General features: G+C 41.6%; 1 protein-coding gene across 4 annotated transcripts in view; it reads left to right on the forward strand.

Moving 5' to 3' along the window:
- The window catches only part of zfyve16 (zinc finger, FYVE domain containing 16), a 42,215-nt gene that overhangs the window by 13,306 nt on the left and 6,656 nt on the right, over window positions 1-22,253 (forward strand). For 3 of the 4 annotated variants that reach the window (XM_083983606.1, XM_083983607.1, XM_083983604.1), the window contains exons 7-15: window positions 764-1,186; window positions 2,494-2,590; window positions 13,765-13,941; window positions 14,067-14,227; window positions 15,520-15,740; window positions 17,841-17,965; window positions 18,737-18,892; window positions 20,581-20,805; window positions 21,460-21,542. In XM_083983606.1, coding sequence (XP_083839732.1) covers window positions 764-1,186; window positions 2,494-2,590; window positions 13,765-13,941; window positions 14,067-14,227; window positions 15,520-15,740; window positions 17,841-17,965; window positions 18,737-18,892; window positions 20,581-20,805; window positions 21,460-21,542 — 1,668 coding nt within the window. The remainder of the gene's footprint in view (window positions 1-763; window positions 1,187-2,493; window positions 2,591-13,764; window positions 13,942-14,066; window positions 14,228-15,519; window positions 15,741-17,840; window positions 17,966-18,736; window positions 18,893-20,580; window positions 20,806-21,459; window positions 21,543-22,253) is intronic. The other variant, XM_083983605.1, reaches the window with a different exon arrangement.

Genomic DNA, 22,253 nt, shown 5'->3' on the forward strand with positions numbered 1-22,253 from the left:
GAAAGAAAAAAAAGATCGCTCCAATTTTTTTTTTTGCCGTTAAATACACACGTGCGCCGCGACAGCTGATCAGTGCCACATGTCACATCCACTGTGCTTCGTCTCAGCCGATCGAGCTCAGGTTAGATCGTCCAATGTAGAACTATTTTATACGAAGTGCAGCCAAGCAGCAGAGCTCTGACAGCTCCTCTGTGGAGCTGCAGGAGAGCTGCAGGTGAACCGGCTGGAGAGCAGCGACGTCCTCTTTTATTTATTTTTCATTTTTTCAGCGCCGTAGTTACAGGTGATTCACATCTATGTCCGTGTAGCTACATTTATTGTCTGATCTTCCTTCATGGCGGCTGCTGCACATACAGTCAGTCCTCCTGTCTAACTTTCTGCTGCGAAATATGACTGAAGGCAGTGAACTCTGCACGTGTCGACACGCCCCCATGAGTTGACGACATAAGGAGCTAATAATAATAAAGAAAATAACCGATAGTATTAATCGGTCAAAGTTCTTGTTATCGGTTAACAGTTAAACGGTTAATCATGTGCATCCCTAACTGGATGACTTACTTAATTATTTTTGTCTTGTGTGAGTATACATGCGTGTCATTGAGGTTGTCCTTTTTAGCTTGTTTTAGTCTGTTTTAGCCCTGGAATGGATGTGGCACCACAAATTTCGTTGCACTTGTCTGTTGCAATGACAATAAAGGCTGATTGATTTGATTGATTTGATTTGATTTGATTTGATTTGATTTGATTTGATTGATTTGAGCAGCCGTCGTACGGAGGGGCCAGACCCAAACAGCTGCTGACGGCCAGACCTGCTCCGGCTGGGGAGGAGGAGGAGGAGGCAGGAGCAGCAGGAGGAGCAGGAGGAGCAGAGGAGGAGGCTGAAGACTCCAGTTCTCCTGTGAAGCAGAGCCTGACGGAGGAGCAGCAGGAGTTCAGCGGGGGCTACGAGGAGCTGTCGGAGCCTCCTCCTTACCCCGGGGAGGAGGAGTCGCCCACCGAAGGAGCCAGGACAGTGAGCTGGAGGAGGGAGGGAGGAGGAGGAGCAGAGGAGCAGCAGGAGGAGCAGGAGGAGCCGGGGAGCAGGCAGCCGGCCTGGGTCCCAGACTGTGAAGCCCCCACCTGCATGAACTGCTGCCAGAGGTTCACCTTCACCAGGAGGAGGCACCACTGTCGAGCCTGTGGGAAGGTCAGTTCACTTCACACCAGCAGACAATGGGTTAACTCCCTTATTATCACTAGTAGGGTTATTTCAGTACTCTTTATTAACTATGATGTGTTTTCATTACTTTATTAGTCTGACAAACAACACAAAACATCAACTTACTCAGTTTATTCACATTCAGAATAATTTTTCTTCGTTATAAACTCCTGAATAGTGAGAAAAATCAACACAAAGTGAGATAAACATAGACAAATAAATAAATTATTACTCGAATAAAAGCAGAATAAGAACAGAATAAAATAAGATAAAATAGAATAAGAATAAAAAGAGGGCTGTGTTCAGTCTGATTTAATTATCTAGTTATAATCCTTATGATAATTGTATTATTTTTATTGACTATAATATGTTTAAAGAGCCTGATGACATGTTTTTATTACTTTATTTCTGACAAACAATAAGTTATTATAGAAGTCAAAGGTGATGACCACACTGTGAACCTTTGACATTTCAGATCCATGAGCAGATATATTGGTGATTCTTTTTTCTGTCAATTAACCAACTGGTTCTAGCTCTAAAACGCCAGTAACAAAAACAAATTTTAAGAGGTTAAATATCTTTATATGTTTCTTGACGGCTGAAAAACAGATTAGATTTACCGTACGTACATTAATCTGTTTGAAGTTTCTCCTAAATGTGAATGAACTGAATCTTAATGACAACATAAAACAGTGAAAACACTAGTTGTTATATGTGATGACGACCAATAATCCAAAACCGTACAACCGTCTGTTTCCACCTCGCATTTGAGAATCTGTTAATAAAGATTATTTGACCTTTTGGTTGAAGAAAAAACACTTTATTGTTCAGTGTGAGTTGATGGATGATGATCTAACCAGCCTCCATCATGAGCTCCTTTTCCCTCCTCACTGTAAACACTACATCTGTATTAATGTCATCGTGGTCGTCGTCGTGCCTGAGGTGAAGCTTCTTCTCATGAATGGTCGCTGTGTTTTTTTTAGAGATGGTTAAGTAAAACAGATTATATCCCAGGACCAAATATAGCTGTGTGTGTGGATCCCTGTTCCTGGTAGGGAAGAGAGAGCGTGAGTCAGCAGCGCTTCTTCCTCCTGCAGCAGCTCCTCTAGTCTGTAGCTCTGCACTGAGCCGTGTGACCTAAAGCTGCAGCTTAGTCCTTTAAGGGCCAGCGATTAAAAGCAGCATTAGAGCAGAGGAGGATGCTGCAGGTAAATGGGTTATTATTGTTCCCTGTGACAGCCACATGGAGAAGAAACACACTGAGACAGATGATGCTGTTTCCTCTCCTCCCTCAGGTCTACTGCGCCGTGTGCTGCAACAGGAAGTGTAAACTCAAGTACCTGGAGAAGGAGGCTCGGGTCTGCGTCGTCTGCTTCGACACCATTCACAGAGGTAAGGACCGAGCTTTCACTTCTACATTTACATTTACACAGTGACACATGCAGAAGTTTAAAAGATGAAGATGAAACGATCTCCAAAAGACATAAAGTTACAGACCACACATTCCCTTTTACATTTGAAACTATATAGTTTTAGTTTAATTTTTTACATTTTTATTTCATTTTATTAGTTTTGTTCCAGTCCTGGGGTTTTAAAGGATGCAGGATGAAGGGAACTTATAACAAACAAAACACTAACATTAGATGAAATAGGCAAAGCAAGGCAATTTTATTTGTATAGCCTGTTTTTACAGTTTGTCTCAAAGGGCTTTACATGGCATCACATCCACATCCTCTATCCTTAGACCCTCACATCGACTGAGGAAAAACTCCATGGAAAACCCTTTTAACAGGGAAAAATTACCATAATAATGAACCAGTGAACCAGTTTACAGCAATATACAAATCAAATCTTAATCTTTTTTATTACATGTTTTTATATTGTTTCCCATTTTGTTTTGCTTATACATCAATCAATCAAGACTTTATTATTAGGCTCCACAATCCTCACTTTACTTTTCACTTTACTTTTCACTTTTCACTTTACTTTTCCACATCCTCTTGAACTGAAAAATCCTTATTAAAATTGCGTTGATAAGGAATTACATAACAGCCACCACAGAAACATTTGTTGTAACTTTGCAGTCTTTGCAATTTGGTGTTGAAATTAAATGCTTTGTTTCCCTTTTTCACTCTAAAAACTGTAGAAAACTAAAATAATACACTGATATTGATTTAAAATATTGAAAAAGAGTGTTTCATGTTTAACTTTATGTCTTTTGGAGATTATTTCATCGTCCACTTGATGAACTGAAGAGACCAAATCCAAACACAGGTTCAGTTTTCTCGGAGTGAACATACTCCACTCTCTGGTTTTCTGCTTCATGCCCAGATGTTTGTGTAGCTGCCTCCTCTGTGAACACACACAGAGTCGGCTCCTCCTCCTTGTTTGTCCTGATAAAAGGAGTTTACGGGCGAGTAAACAGAGGATCAGAGCAGGTGGATCAGTCCGACAGGTTCAGTCGCTGTTTGGCTGGAGACACACTGACACACTGACAACACAACAGCTACAGTCATAAACATCAACTACAGTGTGAAGCTGCACTGATCAATGTTCACTTTACTTTATGATGGATCCTCATTAACACTGGTCCAGTGGCAACCAGCTGCATCTCAATAGATTATAATATCATGGAAAAGTCGATTTCAAGAGGTTCAAGTCAAATTTCATATAGGTGGACAAACTTTTCAGAAGCACAACATTTCCATAAAAATGTTTTTTTTAATTGGTCTTTTTTTGTGATATTCAGATTTCTTTGAGATACTGAATTTTAGGTTTTCATAAAATGAGAAGCCATAATCATTTCAAATAAAATAAATTACATAAATAAAGACATGAAATGTTTCATTCTGTGTGTAATGGATCAATAAAATGTATTGGTTTCACTCATTCTGAATTGAATTACTGACAAACTGATAAAGTTTTCCATGATATTCTAATTTATTGAGATGCACCTGTACAACAGACACAATAGTTCACCTACAAAGTTCAATCTCAGATACATCACACAGGAAAATATAAAAGAAAACACTATTTAACAGTATTTAAAACTGGTCAGACAAGCACTGATACTGAGGAGCTGGAATCACATGAAGTGTGTGTTTATAAACATGTTAACGAGCTCTAGGTGGATTGTTTATGAACCTTAACGAGCTCTGGCCTGAGGCTCAGAGGTTACCACGGCAACTTGAGGTGGTTGCCATGACGATAGGGGCCCCCCAGGCTGAGGCAGACAGAAACGTGGAGAGAAAGAGCAATTTTCTGCCTCTGCACTGGTCTCACATTTGGGCTTACTGTGACAAAACGGTAACTCCTATCAGAAAAAAACCCAGACCATCATCACTGTAAGGACTTCCTGAACGAGTTGGTGTGATTTGGTGTTTCTACAGTAAATAATTTGGAGACGCTTGCGAGTTTAAAACAGGGGTCCGTTCTGCTTCTCTCAGAAAATCTTTGTATTGGAGTCAATGAGGAGCAGAGACGGACGTGGCCGCACTTAGAGGCTGACAGTTCAAATTCTGTAAGTCTCTCTGATATTTTGAGCACATGGTGAGAGACAGAACAAGTTTGTCTATTCATTTGGAAAAAATCATGTGTGTAGAGTGTAAATTGTGTCCAGGAGGAGTGTGGAAAGAGAAAAGTTTCAGAAGATTTCAGACAACTTCTCCCACTCTGAGCGATGATGTCACGCACTCTGACACGAACATTCCGTGCAATACACACCCATTATAATCTCAACATTTCTCCAAAAATGATCATGGTCATTGATCAAAAACTATATGACCTATCAAAACGTGGATTCATACGCCAGTACGCAAGACTTGTGTCTACTGTTTAAAGTTTAAATGGAGTCTCTAGGTGAAAGTATGCCTGAGCAGTAGACGTTTGTTAAACTCCAATGATTGGTCTTTTTCGCTCTTTTTTTTTTCCGCCCGTCCCATCGACTTCAATGCAAAATTGCGTCGTGAAAATAAGTGGGAGGAGCCACAGATACAGGATCATGATTGGTTCAGACTCTCATCAGCTGTTCTCATTATTATCTTGAGAATATGGTTTGTTGTCCAGGGCGTCTCCGTAGCAACAGTGAACAACAGTGCTGCTGTGACACATTTTACCTTTTATCCAAAAGAACAGAAGCAGCTGCTGTGATTTGTGTTTTTGTGTTTTTCTCTCCGTTGGCCTGAGACCGAGCAGCTCCACTTCACTTCAATGTTAATTAATTAAACTCCTTTTTTCTGATGCTTTTACTGGAACCAACTCTGAGAGCCGGCGATTAATCAATGTTTTCTTTAATGTGGCTTCAATCCTGAGAAGTGGCTGAGAGAAACTGGCTCCAGACGCTGTGATATAGTTCACATCATTCACTCTGTCCTGTTCTGTTGCTGTGTTAGAGACCGTTTTTAGTTTTTATTACTGTAAAACTCAAAAGAAGGAGAGTATGTGGCTGTGCACACTTGGATCAGATGCAAGTTTCAGTGTCTTTAATAGACCAGTCAGGCGACGTTTATCAGGGTTCGATAGATTCTCTCCTTTTTTACTTATCTGTGGTTTTCTGGCCCCTTGGCACACGCTGGTGTGGTAAAAACTAACTTCTCTGTTTCAGTTTTGCTTCTGTTTCTCTGACTGAAGACTGTAGTTATCATGTCAACCAGCTCTCGTCCAGAGGAAGTGTCTGCTCAGTCAGACGTCGTGGTGTTAAAAACCTCCTCTGATACAACCGTTGTCTACGCAGCCATGACTTAAAGGGATAGTTCACCCAAAATTCAAATTTCACTCATTATCTACTCACCCTCATGTCAACTAATAGCTGTGAGAATTTTCAGAGTCCTCTGAAATTGTTCCGAAAAAAATTGAATAAGTCTATATTTTAAGCTTGTTTGTAGCGGAAGCTCCCAGTGTCTCAGTTCACTGCTCTGCCTGTGTAAGTGCAAATCTCACGTGATTTGCACTGACCGGCGGAACAATTTCTCATGTCGGGGCTTCAATACAAGAGGGACATTACAGACGAGCAGTATGGAGGTATTTGGATGTTTTTTGGTGTGTCTTTTTGGACGAAGAAACGTGGTGTCCATTCACAACCATTATATGGACAAATACTGCTGCGCAGACCCCCCCGTAACTCAGAGAAGGAACGGAGGACTCTGAAAATTCTCACAGCTCTTAGTTGACATGAGGGTGAGTAGATAATGAGTGAAATTTGAATTTTGGGTGAACTATCCCTTTAACGTACAGACTTCTCCTGTTGTCATGATAAACGTCACACCAGCCATGTTTACACTTTTATAATCATTCTGATCAGATATTCCAACTTCATGTTTGTGTGATTTTTTTGTGAAATGACAAACTAGACTAAAACATGACTTTAAACGACCGCCTTCCACTGATTGGCCAGAGCGACGTCCGACACAAGAATAAAACCCGCTAATTAAAAACACAGCGGCAGCAGCGACCACTGATCTGTTCTGAGTAGGGCTGCCCCCAAATAGTCAACCAAGCACTGGTCGACCACAAAGACATTAGCCGACCAAGATTTCATTGGTTGATCGGTCGCAGGAAAAAAACAAAAAAACATTTGGTGCCGTGTCTTGTCAAAATCAATATGATTTAACTATTATGAAAGGCTATAGGGCTTTTAATTTGAAGGGCAAGATACAGGAAGTCGTGACACTCACTCGCTGTCAGTTTTTTTTTTTTTTTTTTTTGCACGGTAGGCTTTTTCTTTCTGTTTTTTTTTTTGTCAAAGCGACTTTTCCCGATGTTGTAACAGACATTTCTGGTTTGGAGACTCTGACCTGAAAGCACGTATCACTGCTGTTTCAACGGTCAGCGGTCAGAGTGTCAAAGCACTCACCGGCGGTCAGTCTCGCAGTGCCACGGAGCAGACCCATGATAGTCCCCCACCCCACCCGTCTTACAGCCTCAGCTCAGTCACTTACCCTCCTCATCTACTGTGTTTATTGGTGATAAACGGGCATACTGCCTGTAATAACGGTAAAACCCGACCGGCTCGTTGAATCTCAGACCCACGATCGGTGGATTAGTCGACTAATCGCCATAAATGACGACTACTGGTCGACCAAGAAAATCTTTGGTCGTGTGGGCAGCCCTTTCTTTTGTTTTAAACTTACATTTTTATTGAAATTTTTCATCTCCACATGTTAACAACAAGGTATACATATAGATCCATGAATTACATTCTACACCCCAGACACATGTTTTTACTTCCCTCAGAGGTCATGAGGTCTTGAGCTCTGCTCCGCCTCCGCGTGTCGTTTCCTCTGAGCACCGTAAATCGCGTCATCCATGGTTTCACTATGCCTCCTCCTTCTTTCTTTCTTTCTTTCTTTCTTTCTTTCTTTCTTTCTTTCTCTCTCTCAATTTCAATTTCAATAACGGTTACACAATATTGCCAAAGCGTTTCAACAATAGAACAAGAATACATCAATAAATAAATCCTCTCTTTCTCTCTGCTCTTCTCTCTCTGTGAACGTCTCTTTAAATTTTAAACTCTCTTCAGTTTTAAAAAGATCTGCAGACTGAGTCGTGTGTGTCTGTTTGTGTGTGTGTCTCTCTGTGTGTGTGTTGTGTTGTTTCTCCTTGTGAGCGGCTCGGTGAGGCTCCTCTTGATAGTTAAAGACTGCAGCGTGGTCACGGAGGGGGAGGAGGGAGGGAGAGAGGGACGGATGGAGAGGGAGGAGAGGTACAGCAGGACACTGGCATTTGTCCTTGGTTCTGTGTGTGTGTGTGTGTGTGTGTGTGTGTGTGTGTGTGTGTGTGTGTGTGTGTGTGTGTGTGTGTGTGTGTGTGTGTGTGTGTGTGTGTGTGTGTGTGTGTGTGTGTGTGTGTGTGTGTGTGTGTGTGTGGTTGTGTGTGTGTGTGATACGGGAGCTGGCGAACGCAGCAGCAGCAGACATGTGATGCTCACACTCGCTCTAAATTAAGACGGAGGAGGAAGAGGAAAGAGGAGATCCACTTCTCCTCTCTTCCCTCCTTCTCTCTGCTCTCCTGCGCTGCACACACACACACACACACACACACTCAGACACACACACACACACACAGAGCAGGCTGAAGCTAACGGGCTAGCAGGCTAACAACAGACGGAGCGAGGTGAGCAGCGAGGAACGAGCGGCTGTGATGATTGGATGGTTGAGTGTGATGATGAGGAGGACGAGGAGGTAAGAGCTGATCCACTCGTCAATATCGGACTGATGCTGCTGCTGTTAAGGTTGTTGTGTTGTGGTTGTGGTTGTGTTGCGTCCTGCTGGTTTGTTGTTATGGTGTGTGTGTGTGTGTGTGTTCGTGTGACTCACAGGAGTGTATTTATCTGAGACGTACGGTAGAAACCAGGTCACTGACGTATTCTGACTTTTTTGTACTTGAAGTGGTTTTGCCTCCAGCTGCGGTCGACTCTTTGTGCCGTGTCATCCTTTCCTCCCAGAACAAGGTGAACCAGCTGTGTGTGTGTGTCTGTGTGTGTCTGTGTGTGTGAGAGAGACTAAAAAACACACTTTTAGATCTAATTTTAAAGGGATAGTTCAACATTTTGTCAAACTGGCCCATCACCATAACCCCTATAGTCACAGCAGTAGGTTCGTTACCTTTAATTGTCGGTGCAAGCTGTTTTTAGAACGGCAGAGCCGTGAGCTGCTCAGAGCTATGCTACGGAGGCTCATTATGGGATTTCTTGGTTTCCCTCATCATCAAACTCATCAAATACACAATCCAACAACTCCACAACGCTCTGGTGGACAAGTTTTGTATAATAGCTTGTATTCTGTGTATTTTACTACTTTTATGTTATGTGTAGGGACTACAGATGGAAATCAGCTGGGAGCTAAATCTGGTGCAACCATCTTTTCATTTTTTTTCCTTTAAATTATTAATGTAATTGCACATTGTCCCTTATTAAACTAATAAACTAAACTAAACTAAGTTGTGAGCTGCACATTCACCACGCCATGAGATAATAACACAACGTTACCACACAGAGTTGGTTTAGAAACTCTTATGGTCTCCCTACCCATGGAAGTGTTTGTCAATATGTTTTATATCGTCATAGTCGTCTTGTTGTCTTTTTGTTGTCTATATTATTATGTGTACTGTTTTTATGTTATGGAACTCCGGACGGAAATAAGCATTGCTGCTATAATCCGACACATTTACATGTTTTTATGTTCATTAATGTGCACTGTCCCATCCAAATAAACAAATAAAGTAAATTCATGTAAAACCGTTGATGCACGTTGCCTTCAGGGACAGTTTTTCATCAACAGTCTCTGTATTTCCCTCTAAAACAACTCTGTGTGGTAACGTTGTGTTATTATCTCATAGCGTGGTGAATGTGCAGCTCACAACTTGTCCACCAGAGCGTTGTGGAGTTGTTGGATTGTGTATTTGATGAGTTTGATGATGAGGGAAACCAAGAAATCCCATAATGAGCCTCCATAGCGTAGCTCTGAGCAGCTCACGGCTCTGCTCTGCCGTTCTAAAAACAGCTTGCACCGACAATTAAAGGTAACGAACCTACTGCTATGACTATATAGACCCCTTTACAGATTGTAAACATCCGGGTGGGCGGGGCTTAGCTGGAGGCAAAACATCTGAAAGCGTTTACATCTTGTAAACGCTGGTTAGCATGTTTTAACGGACTGTTTTTTCAAGAATGGATGAGGAAAAGTCATATTTTAGTGAATATGTTAGTACACCCACCCTCAGAGACCGTGAGTGTTATTTTAAAAAGTTGACTCCAGACCGTCATATGTACCGTAAATTCTCAAATAAAAGCTAAGTCTCAAACAGACGCCGGGCCGGGTCTATCTCTATTTTCTGCTACAGTAGTTCTTGTAAATGTAGTAAACCTCTGAAAGCCCATGATCGCCTGTTTGAGCCCTTTCTAAGCTGCTTCAGTCCTGCTACAGTTCTCAAAGACCCGACCTGGTCAGATCCGCAGCCAGGTGTTGAAGCCTGGACCCGATGCGGCCCCGGGCTCACGTCATGAGCATTAGACTGGACGGCGGCAAAAAAAAAAAAAAGAAGAAGCCGGTGGTCCACCGCGACCCGAGCTATTAAATGTTTTCAACCTGAACCCGGTACGTCCGGTTGTGTTGAGACCTCGAACTGACACAAGGAGAGCCGGGGGCTATAGCTACAGTCTGTGGGCAGAGTACACGTTTATTTATTAAGAAGTTTAATCGGTGCTTGTGAATGAATGCTGCTCTGGATCAGACTCTTTCCTTCTAATTTTACTCTTTTAAACAGAACCTATTATATATTTTCCATGTTTTCTGAGCATAACATTTGTTCAAAATGAATTAAAAACCTGCTGGGTCAGTTGTTTTGCCTCCAGTGGACGTCTTGACGTCACAGTGACGTAGGCCACGAAGGGGTCTATAGTGATTATGGCAATGGACCAGTTTGACTAAATGTTGAACTATCCCTTTAACCCTTTTCTCCATGAACAGAGTGTGTGGTTTTCTTCCTCCTCTTCTTCCTCTGTCCTGGAAGCTACAGTGTAGTTGTAGTTGTAGTTGTAGTTGTAGTTGTTGTCGTCAGTAGAAACCGGATCAATAGTCTATGATGCTGAATCGATCCGATGCAGACGAGAGACGAGAAACGAGAGCTGCATCAGCGTTGATGTGACTGACCGGAAGGAGAGAAAGAAGGAGAGAAAGAGGCTTCACCCAGCTCCTCTGGAAATCATAAACTCACACATCCACTGTTTATAGTATTTAAGGAGGAACTGCAGGATTTCCACCTTAAAACTCTGCTCCATTCGTCCCTTAGTGAAGCAGCTTCAGAGGAACAGAGTTGATCCAGAGCTGAAGTTCATCACTCCTCCCTCCTCTCTCTACTCCTCCTTTTCCCTCTCCTCTTTCTCCTCCTCCTTCTCCCCATCCGCTTCATCTTTCTACTCCTCATCTTCCTTCTCCTCCCTCTCCTCCTACCTCTCCTCCTCCTTTTCCTCCTCCTCCTCTTTCTCCTCTTCCCTCTCCTCTCCTCCTCCTTTTCCCCATCTTCTTCATCTTTCTACTCCTCCTCCTCATCTTCTTCTTCCTCTTCCCACTCCTCCTCCTCCTCTTCCGTCTCCCCTTTCTACTCCTCTTCTCCCCCCCCACTACTCCTCCTCCTCTTCCCTCTCCTCTTACTCCTGCTCCTCCTCTTCATTTTTCTACTCCTCACCTTCTTCCTCTTCCCTCTCCTCTTTCTACTCCTCCTCTTCCTCTTCTTCCTCTCCCCTCTCTCCCCCCCCCCTCCTCCTCCTCCTCCTCCTCCCTCCCTCCCTCCTCCTCCTCTCCCCAGCTCCTTCCATCCAGCCTAAACAGAGTTAATTAGTGAGTCTGACTGACGCAGAGTGAAAACACACAATCAGCTGTTTCCTGCTGATTAAAGAGCTCAGACTTTCAACAACATGAACAACAACAACAGACAGTTCAACATTAAACACATGTTTGGAGAGTAGAAGGAGCCTGAGGAACAAGACAGACAGGATATTATGGTCTGTAACTGTTCTGTAGCAGTATCTGTCCCACTGAGCTGCTGCAGGGAGCGACTTCCACCACTAGAGGGACGGAAACGAGTTTTAACAGAAGCTCAGAAGATCAGTTTATTAAGTAGTTTAGTGTGTGTGTGTGTGTGTGTGTGTGTGTGTGTGTGTGTGTGTGTGTGTGTGTGTGTGTGTGTGTGAGAGAGTGAAGTCACAACTAATCATCAATAGTTTATGATAATTAAAGTATATTTCCTTAGATTCAGATGTTATAACAGCTGCGTGAACCCTCATTGAGCCTCCACATCGTTGTCCTCGTCCTGCAGCAGCAAAGGATGCTGGGAGTTGTAGTTTCACCCTCCGTCCTCCTCCCACAGTCACTGAGACATGATGTCATCAGACCGGGGGTTCCCAACCTTTCAGCCCCCCCCTCCTAAACAACAGAGCTATAGGCCCAGTTCCAATCCGCCCCCTAAAGACTCACTGACTGAAGTGACGTCAGCTCTAAGTGACAGAGTGTGAGAGTGTGTGAGGGTCCAGATGCTGTAAACATGAATGGACTGCACTTCATCATCAATAATCACAAACTGCACGTTAATACTGACAGTAAACTTCTTCTTTTTTTTTTCTTTTTTTTTTTGTTGTTGCTACAGTCCATTAACAATAAAGAGACAGCGGAGCTCTCTCTGTCTACGTGTGTTAATTTACTTTACTTTTTTTTTTTACACTCGCGTTCCGACGGCATCCCATGTGTTTGACTTCACAACGCTATGAACTGTGGGTAATTCCCCTACCCAAAGTCAGCATCGGTGCTGACTTACGGTAAGGGGGGGGGGCAGTAAGGGCTCATTCACTGATGATCTGACAGTGGAACAGCCCTCACACACTCACAGACTTCCTGTGAACGCGCCTCTAAGCAGTGAGTCCGTGAGGGGTCGGATTGGAACTGGGCCTTAGACTGTGACAGTGTGACACCCTCCGTCCCTGGAGGTCACGTGACCACAGAGCAACTGCAACAAAACTAAATAATAACTGAGGGTCCTTGAACATCTCCTGAGAGATCAGCTTCCTCTTTCTTTCTTTCTTTCTTTCTTTCTTTCTTTCTTTCTTCTCTTTTCTTTCTTTCTTTCTTTCTTTCTTTCTTTCTCTGTTTTCTTTCTCTGTTTTCTTTCTTTTTGTCTTTCATTATTTTGGTCTTTCCCTCTTTGTTTTCTTTCTTTCTGTCTGTCTGTCTTTCGTTCTTTCTATGTTTTCTTTCTTTCTGTCTTTCATTCTTCCTTCTTTATTCAAATATGTGACAAACAAAACAACCAAAAGTAACAATGATATAAATAAAAGTGGTCATCTAACCACAAACAACATGGTATGTGTATATATATATTTCATATTCAGAAGGAATGGGTAGAAGTATGAACTAAAACCGTCCTTGAGCGACCAGCTGCCTCCTCCTCCTCCTTTCTTTCTTTCTTTTTTCTCTCTTTCTTTCTTTCTTTCTTTCTTTATATCGTTCTTTTTGTCTTGCCTTTTATGTTTTCTTTCTTTTTGTCTTTCTTTCTTTTTCCTTTCTTTTTTCTTTCTTTCTTTCTTTCTTTCTTTCTTTCTTTCTTTCTTTCTTTCTTTCTTTCTGTCTTTCTATCTTTCTTTTTTTCTTGCCTTCTGTTTTCTTTCTTTCTTTCTTTTTGTCTTTCTTTTGGTCTTTCCCTCTTTGTTTTCTTTCTTTCTGTCTGTCTTTCTCTCTTTCTTTGTTTTCTTTCTTTCGGTCTTTCATTCTTTCTATGTTTTCTTTCTTTCGGTCTTTCATTCTTCCTTCTTTATTCAAATATGTGACAAACAAAACAACCAAAACTAACAATGATAAACGGTAAAAAGAAATAAAAGTGGTCATCTCCTCCTCCTCCTTCGAGCGCTGCCTGGGCCTGATGTTTGAGTGGATTAACGGTGGTGAACGCTCCTCCTCCTCCTCCAGAGGGAGGCCGAGCTCGCGCTGCGCTGCCCGGGCCTCCTGATGTTTGAGTGGATTAACGGTGGTGAACGCTCCTCCTCCTCCTCTAACGACCTAACGACCTGTATCTCCTTGTAGCCCAGGCCCTGGAGCGGATGATGAGTCCTACAGGTCCCAGTCCAAACCCCAACGTCCCGTCTGAGTACTGCAGCACCATCCCCCCCCTGCAGCAGGCTCGCGCTGCCGGCACTCTAAACTCACCTCCACCCACCGTCATGGTGCCCACGTCCGTTCTCAAACACCCAAACAACGACAGTATGGCCACTCTTACCTACTGAACAACACAGTCTCTACTACCTTGTTGTGTGTCCTCTCTGAGCTGCTGGAGAAAGACGTTGTGTCCTCTCTCCTCTCTCTGTGTGTGTCCTCTCCTCTCTCAGGTTGTCCGCGCGGCGAGCAGCAGAAGCGCGTGTGGTTCGCCGACGGCATCCTCCCCAACGGAGAGGTGGCCGACACCACCAAGCTGTCGGTGCCGAGCCGCCGCAGCTCCCAGGAGTTCAGCAGCAGCAGCAGCAGCAGCAGCGGGCCGGACCAGAACACGGTGAGACACTGTCCTCGTTAAGCAGCTCGTTAAAGGACAATTTCCGTTTTTTTACAACCTGGACCTTATTTCAAGCACAAAATACGATCATTTTACTCACCCAGACAACTTTGGTGTCATTTGGAGTTGTTTTGACGAAATTAGCCCCAGTGGAGCAGCGCGTATATCCGTATATTATGCGAGAGCACGGGGCACATAACACATTATCCGCCGCAAAACTCGTTCATTTTGCCAATATTTTGTTATGATACACTAGTGCTATTCCCCTCCGAGCCCGTGGTGGCATGTTATCAACATACGGCGCCTGTAGGTTGACTACTAACCTCTTATCTGGATGATGTCATCTCTGACCGCTGCCCCGGCGCGGCTAACTTGCTACCGCTAACGCGTCTTTACTTCGAGACTTCCGGGCAACAGACTCACACACTACAGGTGCCGCTTGGGCTCAGTAAACACCTCAAAAGTGTTGGCCAACCAAAACATAACACAGCAACTGCCTTTGCAGTAATAACCCACAATGTGATAACCTACATTGTAAATCACTTCAATCTATTACAGCTACTGTCCTCATTCACCGGTTCGTTAAGCAGAGTTAAAGGGAAACTCAACCTTTTTGTCTTTCTTTCCATCTTTCTTTCTCTTTTTGTCTTTCTTACTTTCTGTCTGTCTTTCTTTCTTTCTCTTTTTGTCTTACTTTCTGTCTGTCTTTCTTTCTCTTTTTGTCTTACTTTCTGTCTGCCTTTCTTTCTCTTTTTGTCTTTCTTTCTGTCTGTCTTTCTTTCTCTTTTTGTCTTTCTTTCTGTCTGTCTTTCTTTCTTTCTCTTTTTGTCTTTCTTTCTGTCTGTCTGCCTTTCTTTCTCTTTTTGTCTTTCTTACTTTCTGTCTGTCTTTCTCTTTCTGTCTTTCTTTCTTTATTTCTTTCTTTCTGTCTTTCTTCCTCTTTTTGTCTTTCTGTCTGTCTTTCTCTTTTTATCTTTCTTCCTTTCTCTTTTTGTCTTTGTCTTTCTTTCTTTCTCTTTTTGTCTTTCTGTCTTTCTTTCTTTTTTCTGTCTGTCCGTCCGTCCGTCTGTCCATCTTTCTTTCTTTCTGTCTTTCTTTCTTTGAATAACAAAATTACCAAAGTAAGAGATAACTGGGGCTCTAGTTTCTAATATTTTATCTAATACATTAAAAAGAAAATCTTCAGATTCATTGTTAGAAACTAGAGCTGCAGGTTGAATTTACCTGTAATGGTCCTTTAAGTTAAATGTGATGAGAACAGCTCGACAGTGACCCTCTCCCTCTGCTTGCAGCTGGGCCCGGCGGGGTCGGAGCTCGGTGTGGGGGGAGGAGGAGCGTCCTCCCCTGAGGCCGGCGTGGAGCTGCAGCGCCCCCCGGTGTCCGGACCGTGGGACTACGCCCTGCTGGCCGGACTCGGCTCGGCGGTGAAGAGGCTTCCCAGTCTGCTGCCGGACAACGAGGACGAGCTGCCGCCGCTGCTCATCACCACCGGAGAGGACGACGGAGGAGGAGGTCAGAGTCCTGGCTCATATATAAAACTTTATTAAATATAAGATGTTTTACAGTTTAATATGAAAGACACTAAACTGAAAACCTTCAACTTGTTCAGCATTAGAGGAGTTAAAGACCTGCAGCACAGTCTGAATCTACAGCTGTTTGTCCGTTTATTGAGATCCACATTAGTTTCCTCGCAAATTATATAGTGACAATAATCAATCCTATCCACTTTATTTATACAGCACATTTCCAAAACATAAAGAAGGTTTACCAAAGTGCTGCACAGTGATTTACATACAAGACATACACACAAAATGGTTTAGAAAAACATAATGAGGATTAAAAATAAAGATTAATAAAAAATAAATAATTTAAAAAGAATAAAAAGGAATTAATAAATTAAAAAAAGGGGGAAAAAAATCCATAAAAAAAAGAGTAGAAGCAGAGTAAAAATACAATAAAATGAGAATAAAAGGACAAACAAGAACAGAGATCACACAACTCTCTTAAAAGCCAAAGAATAAAAGTAAGTTTTAAGCTGTGATTTAAAAGTAGGTAGGGTGGGGGACATTTTTATTTCTAATGGGAGCTCGTTCCACAGGAAAATACACATTCACACTTGACAACTAAACAACACAGACATTGACAACACATGCATGTTTTAAAAGTAAAACACCTGGCAGGATAACTCCGACAGAACACAATTTCATTTATTTGTTTATTTGTAACGGGACTCTGCATATTCATGAACATACAAAATGTAAATATGCCAGATTCAGCTCTAAAGCTAATTTCCATCTGCAAAACGAAGCACAACATGGTAGAAATACCATAATATATCTCACAGTAGCTTCAGTCAGAAGCAACAAGGAGTAGTACAACATTAAAATGCTTTTAATGGACAGTAAGTGTCGTAAAGTGCTGTTGAGATTCATTAAAGTGCATCTGTCATAAAGTGCTGGTTTTTAAAGTGCATGGAGTAAACTGCCTACTATTTTTAGTTTTCTAAAGTAAGAGAACAGCCCATAATGTTCACAGAGCTGGTCATCACTAAGCCGACGCCGTGTTTTCAGCTGTTTTTTAAATGCTACATATGTTGAGTTTTTATGACCAGCGCTAATGTATTACATGTTAAACAGCCATAGATTGATAAAAACACAAGACAGCTCCTATTGAGTAGGGCTAAATCATCTTAGAAACATTTATATTTATATATTTCTTATAGATATACATATTCATATAATATATAATAAGCTGTCACATTAAATCAGAGAAAGAAACTGTCTTATTGTTTCTAAGAAGTGAGACTCCAGTTTTTCATTGTTCTTAGTGCTTCAGTATAAAGAGACAAACAGTTAAGAAATTCTCTGTGAACTTTTACATCGAGTGATGAGTTAAAGTCCCTGCCTCCATAAAAACTAAACCAACACTTCTCAAGGTTCAAGTTTCATTTATTGTCGTTCCGCTTCTTGATGCACGTGACAGAACAAAATTTGTAATCAGCTCCCAGCACAAAAACACAACAGTAAAGATTATTATATTATAACCTTTATTTAACCAGGTTTGTCCCATTGAGATCCAAGATCTCTTTTGCAAGAGAGACCTGGCCAAGAATAACATCACATAAAGTTTCAACACATCGTCACATTAATCATAGACGAAAAAGAAACAAAAAACTAGAATACAAACAATTGAATTTTCAAGATTAGTTAAAAGAATTTACAATTTTAGTCAAACATTTGCACTCAAATAAAACATTTGCACTCCTGAAGTCTGGATGTAATGGAGTTTATCATGGACTTGAATATATGAAACCAGACTTTGGAGTTTGAGCTCTGACTGCAAACTGTTCCATGAACTCAGAGCAGAGAATCTAAAAGCTTTCTTCCCCATTTCTGTTCTCACCTTAGGAACAGTAAAATGACAAAAGTCCTGAGAGCGGAGACTGTAGAGACTGTAGGCCCTGTTAGTCAAGATTAAAAGGGATGATAAATAAGATGATAAAACTGCTTCTGGTTATTAATCTGATCTGACTCAGGTTCATGTCAGACTGCTGTTGTTTCTCTTAATGTTTGTCATTATAAAGGTTTTTTAACTCTGTTTGTGTTCCCTGTGCAGACGTGCTGGTGGAGGAAAGCCCCGCCCCCTGTCAGATCCTGCACCTATTGGAGGAGGGAGGACCGCGACCTCTGACCTTCGTCCTCAACGCCAACCTGCTCATCAACGTCAAACTGGTCACATGTGAGTTTACAGCACGACACCCCGTCCTGACAGACAGCGATGCGACAGAGCGAGGAAAAGTGATTAGAATGCGTTACTTTTCGAGGCGGTGTGTGGCGCAGTGGTTAAAGTGGCTGCCCCATGTAGAGGCTACAGTCCTCAACGTAGGCGTCCCCGGTTCGAATCCCGCGTCGGGCAGACCTTTCCTGCATGTCATTCCCCCTCTCTCTGCCTCCCCCTTTCCTGTCTATCTCACTATGTGCTGTCAAATAAAGGTGAAAACGCCAAAAAATATACTTAGTGATGTCGCTCAACCCTGAAATTATCGCTGCGTTGTCTCTATCTGGACGACATTTGGCGGTGGTGTCCCGCCCCTAAACACTTCTTATTGGTTGAAAAGTACACGCTGCTTCCTGTTGACAGAATATGAGAGGCATAAAATTTTAAAAACACTCAAAGATGTGAAAAACAGCGAACAGGAAATGCTAGGAATCTCAGAATGGCGCCGCAAGTTTGTGTCCCTCAATAATTTGATTGGTTTGGATTCTGAACCAATAGAACGCTGCATCAGGACACCTTCACACGAGTTTTCGTTGCCGTTTCGCTCGCTCGCTGCATGTCAGGACGAGGTGTTACAGAAGACGACGTGTCACACACACACTGAGCCGTCCTCTAACTGTGTGTGTGTGTGTGTGTGTGTGTGTGTGTGTGTGTGTGTGTGTGTGTGTGTGTGTGTGTGTGTGTGTGTGTGTGTGTGTGTGTGTGTGTGTGTGTGTGTGTGTGTGTGTGTAGACGCGGGCCGTCAGTGCTGGTGCCTCGGCTCCAACGGGCTTCAGGCTGTGGGTCAGAGGGAGCTGGTGTTCCTGCTGGAGTGTTTACCAGAGGAGAAGACGCTGCCCAGAGACCTGTTCAGCCTCTACCTCAGCATCTACCACGACGCACACAGAGGTACACAACAACTACAACTACACAACAACTACACAAACACAGCATCTACCACGACGCACACAGAAGTACACAACTACAGCTACACAACTACACAACCTCAGCATCTACCAGAGGCTGATTGCACAAAACCTAGATCAGGGATTAAGCCGGGATATGTTGGTTATCCTGCTGAATTCAGCCTCAAGTCGGTTGTTCAAAAGCAGGCTAAATCTATCCTGGTCAAGTTACTATGGTGATTTATTCTCTGCAGCTATAGCCTGCTCCAGACCATAATAACAGCCAGGCTTAGTTGATTCTGTCGTCTTTATCTGTGAAGTCAGCAGTCACTCTGATCAGAAATCAACGTGTTTCATACAGTTATTCTACATATTGGCCTGATTTATAACCACACTAAATACATTTACAAATCTGTGTCTCATCTATGATATTTTATGACCACTAGTAGCTATACATCACTGGCTTCTCATAAAAAGCATTGGAGCAAAAATAGCATATACTGTAGATTTATTTTTATTCTTATAAAATATGTTACAAAATATATTGGCCTAAATATTGGTTGAGGTAAAAAAAAATAAAAAAAATAAAATTGAGTGAGTGTGAGCCGCCACCTTCCAAATAATTTACCTCATGTGAACATTGTTATCAGCAATTTATTGAAGCACCAGACTGCATAATGTTTTTATATTTAATTCATTTCCACCTGTTGCACTTTTGGCCACTTTTGCTGTATGAACTTGTCGGCCTATTACTTGTTATGTACTTCAGATTATAAGGAATTTGTGCAATGAATCATCTTCCACTGCTCATCATTAAGGCAAAGTGCACAACTGTTCATTTGTGAAAGGAACTTGAGTTGTGTTGTAAATGAACCAGAATCAGAAATGATTAATTAATTCCCCCATGGAAAAACTTTATTTATCACTTCGGCTTCATTTAGTATATTCAAATATAATAGAATACAAAATAATAAAACACCCTGTTATACAAAATAAATATACCCAATAATAAACAATATATACACAGTTAATATCTCCATGTCATTTACCGTAGGTTAGTACCAATGATTGTTAAATTTATAAATTAATTGTCAGATAATATACTACCGTAATAATTGTTAGTAACATGTTTTAGGAAAAATAATCAGTCAATGTGAAAAAACATTCTGTAAATTAATGAACTCTCTTCTCTTCCTCAGTTTATCCGACTCTTATAAAATATGTTACAAAATATATTGGCCTAAATATTGGTTGAGGTAAAAAAAAATAAAAAAAATAAAATTGAGTGAGTGTGAGCCGCCACCTTCCAAATAATTTACCTCATGTGAACATTGTTATCAGCAATTTATTGAAGCACCAGACTGCATAATGTTTTTATATTTAATTCATTTCCACCTGTTGCACTTTTGGCCACTTTTGCTGTATGAACTTGTATTAGGCCTATTACTTGTTATGTACTTCAGATTATAAGGAATTTGTGCAATGAATCATCTTCCACTGCTCATCATTAAGGCAAAGTGCACAACTGTTCATTTGTGAAAGGAACTTGAGTTGTGATTATAGTTTTCAGTCTGCAGTCTGCTCTCTCTGAGCTTCATGACAGCAGCTTGGAAACATTAAATATACAATTAAAGGCAAGAAGAGAAAAAAACAGAATAAATGCTGAAGTCCCATGATGCTGTGATGCTTCAGGGAAGTTTGTGGAGGAGCTGGACAACGTGACGTTCACCAGCAGCTTCCTGGGCAGCAAGGACCACGCGGGGATGTTGTTCTTCTCCCCCAGCTGCCAACCTCTGGACGGCCTCACGCTGCCCCCCCCGCCCTTCCTGCTGGGGCTGCTCATCCAGAAGCTGGAGGTTCCCTGGGCCAAGGTGTTTCCTCTGAGGCTGCTGCTGCGGCTCGGAGCGCACTACAGCGGTGGGTAACACTCAGTCAACACGGTCCTGAAGCTAAAACTAATTATCTACAGTATGTGCATGACACCGGTCAGTAACACTCAGTTATTATAGTTACTTATTATAATAATTATTACTATGTGAACGCTGCTGAGGAGAAGAGATGGAGAGACTGAAGCCTAATGTCATTTAAATCTGGAAATAGTTTATAATTTAATTAACCTGAAAGTACATTTTCAAGAAAAAATGTCGGATCTCATTTCATATGATAATAAACTGGACAAAAACATTTAAAGACATTAAAAGTTTGGATTTAAGACGTTACTGTTTCAAATTAACTTTAAACATTTTGTCAAATGCCAAAGATGAAATTAACCAGAATCAGAAATAATAAATTAATGAAGTTTCTATTCACTTCGGCTTCATTTTACATAGAATAAAAAATAATATAACACCCTGTTATACAAGATAGATATACCCAATAATAAGCAATATATACACAGTTAATATCTCCATGTCATTTACAGTTGGTTAGTACCAATGATTGTTAAATTTATAAATTAATTGTCAGATAATAATAATTATTATTAGTAACATGTTTTTAAAAAATTAGGAAAAATAATGAGTCAATGTGAAAAAAGTCTGTGTATTAATTGAACTCTTTTCTCCTCCTCAGTTTATCCGACTCCGTTGACCAGCGTGCGTTTCAGGGACTCAGTTTATCGAGAGACGGGGCACACCATCATGAACCTACTGGCTGTGAGTCACCATGACAACTACTACATAAACATAAACAACATAAACATAAACACACACCATCATGAACCTACTGGCTGTGAGTCACCATGACTACAACTACAACATTAACACAAAGACATGAAGGATAGAAACTGGTTTATATCAGACTTCCTCATGTTTCCTTCATCTTTTACACTTAATTTAACTTTAACTTCTAATCTTCACTGATTCAAACACGTGTGAAAGACTCTCTGCTTTTCTCTTCTCTTCTCTTCTCTTCTCTTGTCACCTCTACAAACTTTTACACATCATCAGGATGAAAACTTTTCTTAATCCCTCTGGCACCATTTTTTTTTTAAAGACTTTTTTTGTTTTAATGAACTTCCTGTTAATCATCCGGTTGAATCTTGTTGTTTCCCACATGGACAGAGACAGATGTGAGAATAAGCTGCAGCTGTTGATGTTGATGAGGACGATCAGAGAAACTCGACCACGTTCTACCTGTTGTTATTTATATCGTTGACGTTTCCCAGCAGTTCACTGCAGCGCTGCACCGAGCTCAGTCTGAATAATAGAAGATGTTTATTTTTACAAACCTTCTCCAGCAGAATGACTTCAGACTTTAGAGTTTAGACTTTAGACTTTAGAGTTTAGAGTTTAGAGTTTTAACAGAGTGTGTTGTGACGTAGTTGTTTCTCCTGTTCAGGACCTGAGGAACTACCAGTAAGTTTA

This window comes from Trachurus trachurus, assembly GCF_905171665.1.
Source record: "Trachurus trachurus genome assembly, chromosome: 12".
In the NCBI taxonomy this organism is placed as follows: Eukaryota; Metazoa; Chordata; class Actinopteri; order Carangiformes; family Carangidae; genus Trachurus; species Trachurus trachurus.